Raw genomic sequence first — 9,732 nt, 5'->3', positions numbered from 1 at the left:
GTCGTATTCAGGCCGTGGTGGCCCAGTAGGTGGCATAATTTTTTTCCTCTGTTTTTTTCTCTTTTGCTTTATTTGTTTTGTTTTGTTTCTACTTACAACAAAAAACTTATTTATTTTATTTCTAATTACTTATGTATTTTACTTTAATTATTTTATTTTTATTTATTTTACTGCTGCTATTTTTATTTAATTTAATGCTGCTATTTTTACTTAATTTATTAAGGTTTATTTATTTTAGTTACTATAGTTTATTTTATTTTATTTTATTAAGGTTTATTTATTTTTATTTATTTTATTAAGGTTTATTTATTTTATAAATATAAAAAAATGAACATAGATGCGCTTATAGAGAAAATTCAACCTAAATTCATAATAAATTTCTATGAAAATTACTGTGAATTTAGGTCAAATTCCCTGTATAAGGGCATCTATTTTCACTTTAAGAGGAGCTCAACAAGGCAGAGAGGGACGGGCTTATAAACTGGTGTGAGTGCCCTTCGGTTGGCGATGTGGGACTAAACACTGGCCGCAACTAGGACCAGCCCTTTAGTCCCGGTTTGTGGTATGAACCGGGACTAAAGGGCTGTGGGCCAGGAGCGTGGCCCATTGGTCCCGGTTTGTCCCACCAACCGGGACCAAAGGGTCCGGACGAACTGAGACCAATGCCCCCACGAGGCCCAGCAGGCCCCTGGCCGCACGAACCGGGACCAATGCTCACATTAGTCCCGGTTCGTGACTGAACCGGGACTAATGTGAGTATTGCCCTGTGACCAAAGCCCAGTTTTCTACTAGTGCCATGTGGTCCTCATCCCCAAGGTAAAGAACCCACAGAGAATAAAGGACCTCCGGCCGATAAGTCTATGCAACGTTCTCTACAAGCTAGTCTCTAAAGTGATAGCCAATAGGCTGAAAATGATTCTTCCATCGCTTATTTCTGATAACCAAAGCGCATTTGTTCCGGGAAGATTGATAACGGGTAATGTGCTCATCGCATACGAGCTCTCTCACTATGTCATGAACAAGAGGACTGGGAAGGATGGGTACACGGCGGTGAAGGCTGACATGAGCAAAGCATATGACCGGGTAGAATGGTGTTTCCTAGAGGCGATGATGTGTAGGATGGGCTTCAGGAGGGAGTGGGTAGACCTAATCATGAAGTGTGTCAGGACGGTCCGGTACCAGGTTAAAGTTAACGGGGAGTTGACGCATCAATTCTGCCCATCGAGAGGACTGCGCCAGGGGGATCCGGCATCACCTTACCTGTTTGTGATATGTGCTGAGGGTCTGTCAGCCCTGCTCAACGACGCGGAACAGAGAGGGAGGATAAGTGGGATAAAGGTATGCCCGAGAGCACCATGCATATCCCATCTGTTTTTTGCGGACGACTCTATGTTATTGATGAAAGCGAAGCAACAGGAAGCCGAGGCACTACGTGACATTCTCAATCTGTATGAAGAATGTTCGGGCCAGTGTATCAATGTAGAGAAGTCAGCCCTCATGTTTAGTCCAAATACGGAGGACGGAGTTAAGGAAAGCCTCAAGAACACACTCAACATACGAAGTGAAAACTGGAATGAGAAGTACCTTGGGCTCCCAGTACATGTCAGCCGCTCTAGGAGGAAAAACCTTTGCATATATAAAAAAGAACATGTGTGGGAGGGTTTATGGATGGCAGGAAAGGCTATTGGCAAAGGAGAGCAAGGAGGTGCTTGTTAAGGGGGTAGCACAGGCGATTCCCACGTACGCAATGTCTTGCTTTGACCTAACAAAAACCTTCAGCTCGGAGCTGAATACATTGTTGGGCAAGTTCTGGTGGAGTCAACAAGACAAACAAAATCCGATGCATTGGTTAAGTTGGGACAAGCTTACACAGCCCAAAGCTATAGGCGGTTTAGGGTTCAGGGAGATGCACAGCTTCAATATAGCTATGCTATCGAGGCAGGGATGGCGATTGATCCAAAACCCCGAAAGTTTGTGTGCTAGAATCCTAAAAGCCCGGTATTTCCCGAATAGTACTGCGCTCGAAGTAGTAGCACATGATGGCATCTCATATGCTTGGCGTAGCATCTTACACGGGCTCGATCTGGTGAAGCAAGGGTATATATGGCGAATTGGGGATGGAGTTTCAGTGAATATTTGGAGCGACCCGTGGCTACCAAGGGCCTGGTCGAGGCGAGTCATTACACCAAGGGGGGCGAGCTTGCTGACTAGGGTCGATGAACTTATAAGCCCGGTCACTGGACGGTGGGATGAAGAACTAGTGCGGGACACTTTCTGCGAAGTAGATGCCCGACAGATTCTGCAAATTCCCCTAAGGCAAGGCGTGGACGATTTCATTGCTTGGCATTTTGACAGTAGAGATAACCACTTGGTAAAGAGCACCTATAAGCTGCATGTTGAACTCCAAAAGCAAGAGCAGAATGGGGCACCGGGAGCAAGCTCAGCACGCGGTGGCAATCTGGATGCATTGACCGATCAATCTTGGAAAAGGATATGGAAAGTGCCATGTCCTCGGAAGCTTCAGATGTTTATCTGGAGAATGCGCCATGAATCGCTGGCTGTATGTGCAAACTTGATGAGGAGGGGTCTCAAGCTAGATCAGTCAAAATGCTTTTTCTGCGGTAGAGCTGAGGAAGATGGAGCGCACTTGTTCATAAAATGTAAGCATGTCAAGCAAGCTTGGAGGGATCTGGGATTGGAGGACGAAAGAAGTATGTTGGAGGCATTTACCAGTGTGCATGACATGCTGGATGCCCTATGGGAGTTCTCTGAAAATAAACGAGTGCTTATCATCACACTCTGGTGGCAGTGGTGGAACATTAGGAACAAGATCAGGGAAGGAGAGTTGGCGCCAGAGATCACTGAAACTATCCGAAGGGTGAGGTGTAGCGCCATGGAGTATGCGGACAGATTTGTGCCTAAGAAGAAGGAATTACAAGCGGGGAAATGGCGACCACCCAATCCAGATGAGCTCAAAATTAACATCGACGGAGCCTTTGTGCCTGGTAGCAACTTTTGTGGGTGGGGCGCTGTGGTTCAGGACTCGGAAGGGCAAGTTATTGCGGCCCGTGCAGGACGACAAGAGCAGACTACAGATGCTTTTGGAGCGGAAGTTCAGGCCATGGCTGGAGCTGTCGCCCTTGCAGCTGATATCGGCGTTGTTCGGGTGACTTTTGAGACCGACAGTCAGTTGCTGCTAGAGGCGCTCGACGTTCACAAGACTGACTCCTCGCCGTATGCTGTCATCCTTGAAGATATCAAGCTACAGTTAAAACTCTGGTTTGCAAAACATAATGTGCGAGTATGCAGGAGGAGTGAGAACACTGTAGCACATGAGCTGGGCCAAATTGGCCGTATGTGTTTACCTGATATATGTATGCACTGGGAGAATGATGTACCGCCCTTAGTGGCTGCTCGTGTGTTGGGCGATTTGCCCGCGCACCGTTAATCTATAAAGCTTTGCTTTGCTTTCAAAAAAAAAGAGGTGCATCATCCATAACTCTAAATCAGCCAAGCATAGGAAAGGAAACATACTTGAATAAAAAGAAATTTTCTATTTCTTAGCTCAAGAAGTCGATACGAAATTAATAGTAGTACAGAAATTATGTAAGTATGTCAAATATATGGTGCTCTGGTTTGCATGTTTTCGATCACAAATGCTTTTAAGTCGGGAAATTTAATAACTATGTTAGCATTAACCACGTAAAATTCTAAATATGGAATTAAATATGTATTGGCAAACTATATTAGAAACCAATACGTAAGATAGCTGGATAGGTACCATATTAGCAGAAGATTAATTGCCAAGTATAAATTGATATGTTTTGTCATCCACGTAGATAGCTCTATTTTCTTTTACTAGCAAAAGAGCCCGTGCATTGCAACGGGAAAAAAAATACCTCATGTGAAACAACATCATATTCACATTGTACACATTTTTCTAATCATTTTACATATATAACATGTTAAAATTAAAGTTAGGTTTAAAAGATATGAATATTTTCTAAAACATTTAAATCTGTTCCTAAACCGAATTTAAAAATGCTTGACTTTTAAAGATAACGTCATGTTCATATTCTACACATTTTTCTAATTACTTTTCATATATAACATGTTAAAATCGGAGTTACAGTTAAAAGATATGAATATTTTTTAAAACATTTAAATATTTTCCAAAACCGAATGTAAAAATGGTTGACATCTAAAAATAATGTCATATTAATATTCTACATATTTTTCTAATCATTCATATATAACATGTTAAAATTGGACTTACAGTTTAAAAGATATGGTTATTTAAAGAAAGATATTTATTTTTAATACACTGCAGGGTGATTAACGTATATATCAGGGGGGTTATGTAAAACTGCAAAAAACGATTCGCAGTGCCTTAACGTGGATCGTGGGTTAATTAGCATGAAAGGTAGGGGTTTTGTGTAAAATGCGAAAAAAAGATCCGTTCTCACTTAAAACAGGACTGCGGGGTTAATTTCTTATAACCAAGGGGCTTTTATGCAAAATCGCTAGCAACGATGGATGACCAGAAACTCAATTTTCTTTACTATTGGGTAAAGATATGTGTGTTTACATATTTTCTATTTTTTTTCCACCCACTTTGGGAGATTCTTGTATATATGCCACAAATAAAAAAGAGACAAAAATCAAACTTTATGTCAAAAATAATGATTTATAAGATCTGTCTAAAGAGACACTATATAGACACTACCTGCAAATAATCCACCATAAATTTAACATATTTTCTTTGTTGAGCGCAAGCTCACCAATTTAGCATGATGAATTTCATTGAAATTGAGGCATGCACATCACAACCACATCTAAATAGTCTACAACATATGTTGACTCCTGAACATACTATTGCTTTTGTACTTGTACACGGAAACGCGAAACGTTCTATTGTCTAGGGAAAATGTCAAGAAAAATATATTAGTAGAAAGAACAATACGTCGCACTGCAATACCGGGAGTTAAAAACTAAAAATTTGGCACATAAATAATATCTCTTTGTGCTCTCTAATAATCCAATAGTGCACCTTATATCTGCATAAACAATCAATTTATGCAAAATAATTGTACAGAATGGCACTTTACATGTGAAAGAATCAGTTTATCTACTTGAGATGTAACAATCAAGAACAATACATCAACCTGAAAAGTATTGCCGAGCATCGTGTATCTGGCCGCTGCAAGCGGTGGATCTTTGTCAAAGATTGTTGTCCACGGAGCAACAGGAGGAGTTCCCAATGTCTTCGTTCGCATACTCGTATAATCATTACCGCGTCTCTTTGTAGCCTTACAACAAAAGACCTCGGCCGCTAGAGATGGTGCATCCTGACGGAGAATCTTTCCATGATGCCGAAGACATGATTTCCAGCAGTGGTCATATCAAATTGTAACTAGTAGAAAACGGGCCTTTAGTCCTGGTTTCAGAGGGCCTTTAGTCCCAAAACGATCGGGACTAATGCCCATCACTTTTAGTCCTGGTTGGCTTACGAACCGGGACTAAAGGAGCTTCACGTGGCCGCTGTCTAGAGCAAGGCTGGAGGACATTTAGTCCCGGTTGGCGTTACCAACCGGGACTAAAAGAATTTTTCCGAAAAATTGTTTTTTATTTTTTTGAAAAAATTGATTTTTTTCAAAAAAATAATTCTTTTTTCGATTTAATCTCTAATCACCCCTCATCACTGCTCAAGTGTGGAGCACTCATTCCAAATCGTCTAACTTTCCGGCCGGTCAACCTTCCTCTCACTACTCCAGTCTAAGCACACTTAACTTCCGAGTCATATTCCCCCTTGTTTCCAAGTCTGCACTTGTTGTTTTCTTGACAATGGTAAGTTGTCAATCCTATTAATTAACCAGAGCATGAAGTGACACGCTTCACCGTTTGAGTTTGAAACTATTATTCTAAAAAACTAGAATTATTTAGTAACACTAATATTTCTTAAATAAGTAGTTTGACAACAGATTGACCAGAGTTTGACCAAAAATTCAAAAAAACTAAAATTTAAGGATAACTTTTTTCCTTTCAGAACTTGAGGATTCTAAAAATATGCAAAGCGGCCTATGGCCATCGAATTCGGAGCCGGCTTTTCATGCTGAACATTTTGATATATTATACGTTTTTTTCGATATCGTATGCAAAAGTTGTAGCCGTTTTAATTTGTCATAACACTTTTTTGCAAAACATGTCGAAATTTATGATTTTAAAATTTCCTAACTAGTAGATGTAGTAACATAACTACATCTCGAAGGATTTTAATTTTTGAAGTATTTATTATTTTCTTTTGTTTTTTCAAACTGAAATGGCGATAGGGGGTAGAGTTTGAAAATTGCAGAACCCCTTTAGTCCGGGATGGTCAATACGTCCCACTAGTGCATGTGTGGAACTACGGCAACATCCCTGGAGGTGGCATGTAAGATTTTGTAATATTACGATATTAGTGCATCTTTTACATACATTCTTCTAAAGCTAATGTACATTGCTAACTACGACGTTATTATTATGTTCTTTAACAGAAAATCCCGAATGATTGTGTGCCTCATCTGATGTTTCCGAAAGGTCACCTTGATGTTATTACCTTATAGGCCAAGTCCGCCTAGGGTTCACCGCTGTTCATACAAGATTTCTAAAACCAATGAAGACCTCAATCAAAGAATGGAAAAAAGTTATGAATAATCATCGGGAGCTACTTGAAGGCAACATTGTGCGAAGCGCACGAATTGAAGACAAGCTAATCTTCATTCTTCATAATGGAGAGTTAGATGCTATTTTGTTTTATGGTATTTTACCTTAGAGAGCGTAGCAGGTCCTAGCTAATACTCATGATCATGTGCTAAAAACAACTAATTAGTATTGGTTATGACTATGATAACAAGTTGAAGTTGCTAGATGACTACGATAATTATGAGTATGCCTTGTGTTATCATGATAATGATGATGAGTTATTATTATGAGGATGATGCTCAGTTGTTATATCATTATGAGCATGATGAGCTATTACGTCGGTCGATGAAAAAACGTGCATCAGATTCAAGTGGAGGCAACACGGTGCAGATCTAAAGTACTACTAATCCAAACAAAGTCACTTTGATTAGTAGTACTTTAGATCTGCGCCATGTTGCCTCCACTTGAATCTAATCCACGTCTCCTTCACCCACTAATATAATAACTAATGACGATCATAAAATAATGTGATAAAACCACTGTATAAAACATTTACAAACAAAGTGCAAACACGCAGAAGAAAATAAAAAAATAGATGTAGCGTTGGTATGACAGGCGCTACTGCTATGTTTAGGAGTAGCAGTGTAGCACTAGTTTCGCCAGCGCTACCGCTAGGTACCATAGCAGTAGCGTTGATCAAACTGCGCCACTGCTAAATATTTGCTATTGACCCTAGCAATACCGTGGGGCCCGCGCTACTGCTAGGCGGAAACACCGCGCTACTGCTGGGGTTTTCCCTAGTAGTGGTTGCGCCTGCTTATCCTGGACACGGGCGCCGAGTAAGGGCAGAGCAGCGGCAGCTCGAGGTGGCCGCGGACACGGGCGGTGGCAGAACTTGGGGGGCACGGCCACGGGTGCTCCGGTGACAATAGAAGGGGTGGGAGATGTGCTAGGCTCTGGGAGGTCTACTGCTGGAGGAATGAGAGGGGGAGGGGTGCTGCTGTGCTCGAATTCGAGCCTAGCAGGGCGATGGTCATTACGGCCATGGGCACGATGGAGGGACTCCGGTGCTCAAGGGAAAGCTTTTGCGGAGCTGATGAGATGCGGGAGAGCTCGGACAATCTTCCTATCACTAGTCGAAAACAGGGCTTTGGTTCAGGCCGGGCCAGCCCATTAGTCTCGGTTCAGTCACGAACCGGGAACCATGGGGGCATAGGTCCCGGTTCGTGAGGCCAAGGGGCCGGCCGGTCCTCGTGGGGCATTGGTCCCGGTTCGTCTGGCTCCTTTGGTCCCGGTTCCAGACACGAACCGGGACCAATGGGCCTCGCTCCTAGCCCACAACCATTGGTCCCAGTTCGTGGCTGCAAGTGGGACCAAAGGGTGTCCTTTAGTCCCGGTTCCAGCCACAAACCAGGACCAATGAGATACCTATATATACCCCCTCGCTCGCGAGCAGAGCACTACACTGCTCTATTTTTCTGGCTGGTCGTTGGAGAACTTTGTGGTGCTCTAGCTCACCTCCTATGCACATGAGGTGTTTGATGAAATGCCCGAGCCACACTTAAGCTTTCTCCTCTCGAAGCTACTTGTCCAAGCTCCATTTTCCTCGAGATTTGTCTAGGTTTGGCGGTCCGTCCTGTCCCTTCGCCGTCCTCACCACCGTTGATCGCCCGTGCTGATCTCGTCGCCGGCACCACCGTGATGAGCCTCTTGATCTTATCTTCTTTCTAAAAGAAAAAAGTTCTTACTTGTATGATTTAGATAGATACTTGTGCAGTTTTCTTACTTATTATTGTTTATTATTATATAGTACGATGGTTTTGGTATCCGCCTCCGTCGGCCCTCGTCCTGTCTATGATTCGGATGTGGTATATATATTATCTTTTATAACTATTAGTTTCATTTAGTGTTTATGACAATTATGCCGAGCAACGTGACATAGATTTTTTTATCTAGGAGGTATGTGAACCGGAAATTCCAACCAACCCTATTGTCGAGAGGTTAAATTTAGTTGAAGAAGAAAACAATTACTTGAAGGAAAAATTGAAAAAAAAATGAGAAGGAGAAGATGATATTGGAGTTGCATGTTGCGGATGTCGTCGATGATCACAAGATCAAGATGGATGCAATGCGCTTGAAGATTAGAAAGATTAGAAAATATGCCATTCATACTGAGGCTTGGTATCATTATGCCGTTGGATCAATTGTTACCTTGGTTGCGGTTATGATCGCATTTGTTGTTGCATTGAAATGTTTTACATAGTTTCAATATATGGTTTAATTAGATGCTCTGGAGAGCTATATGTTGTTCAATGAGAACTATGTATGTACTTCGGTTTTAATGTGATGATGAACTTCTATTAGTTTGGTCACTTATCTATTCATGATGTACGCAGATGAACCGGCAATGGATGTATGTTAACAGACGCACCTCCAAGTACATTAAGGGCATGAATAATTTTCTCACAGTGGCTGAGGCAAACAAGAAGAATGGTTTTATGTGTTGTCCATGCCCTATATGTGGGAATACGAGGTCTTACTATGACTTGAAAACCCTTCACACCCACCTTCTTTATAAGGGTTTCATGCCACACTAGCTATAATGTTTGGACCAAGCACGAAGAAAGAGGGGTTATGATGGAAGACAACGAAGAAAATAAGATGATGACAACTATGTGCCCCTGAATACGGTGATGCTGCAATGGGGGAAGCTGAAGATGTGCAACGGGGGAAGTTGAAGATCAAGAGGAACCAAACGATGTGCCTGATGATGATCTTCGCCGGGTCATTGTTGATGCAAAGAGACAGCGCGAAAGTGTAAAGGAGAAGCTGAAGTTCGATTGCATATTAGAGGATCACAAAAAAGGTTTGTACCCCAATTGCAAAGATGGCAATACAAAGCTCGGCACCACACTAGAATTGCTGCAGTGGAAGGCAGAGAATAGTGTACCTGAAAAAGGATTTGAGAAGCTACTGAAAAGATTGAAGAAAAAGCTTCCAAAGGATAACGAATTGCCCGATAGTACGTACGCGGCAAAGAAGGTTGTATGC

At 41.9% G+C, this 9,732-nt stretch overlaps 1 protein-coding gene across 1 annotated transcript; it reads left to right on the top strand.

Annotated features, from left to right (window-relative positions):
- Window positions 1-2,893: 2,893 nt before the first annotated feature.
- Window positions 2,894-3,448, top strand: LOC141027616 (uncharacterized). Its single transcript, XM_073504705.1, has one exon. The coding sequence runs from the start codon at window positions 2,894-2,896 to the stop codon at window positions 3,446-3,448; it is 555 nt and encodes a 184-aa protein (XP_073360806.1).
- Window positions 3,449-9,732: the final 6,284 nt, after the last annotated feature.

This window comes from Aegilops tauschii, chromosome 7 (genome assembly GCF_002575655.3).
Source record: "Aegilops tauschii subsp. strangulata cultivar AL8/78 chromosome 7, Aet v6.0, whole genome shotgun sequence".
Lineage (NCBI taxonomy): Eukaryota > Viridiplantae > Streptophyta > Magnoliopsida > Poales > Poaceae > Aegilops > Aegilops tauschii.
This window is presented reverse-complemented; position numbering and strand designations above follow the sequence as displayed.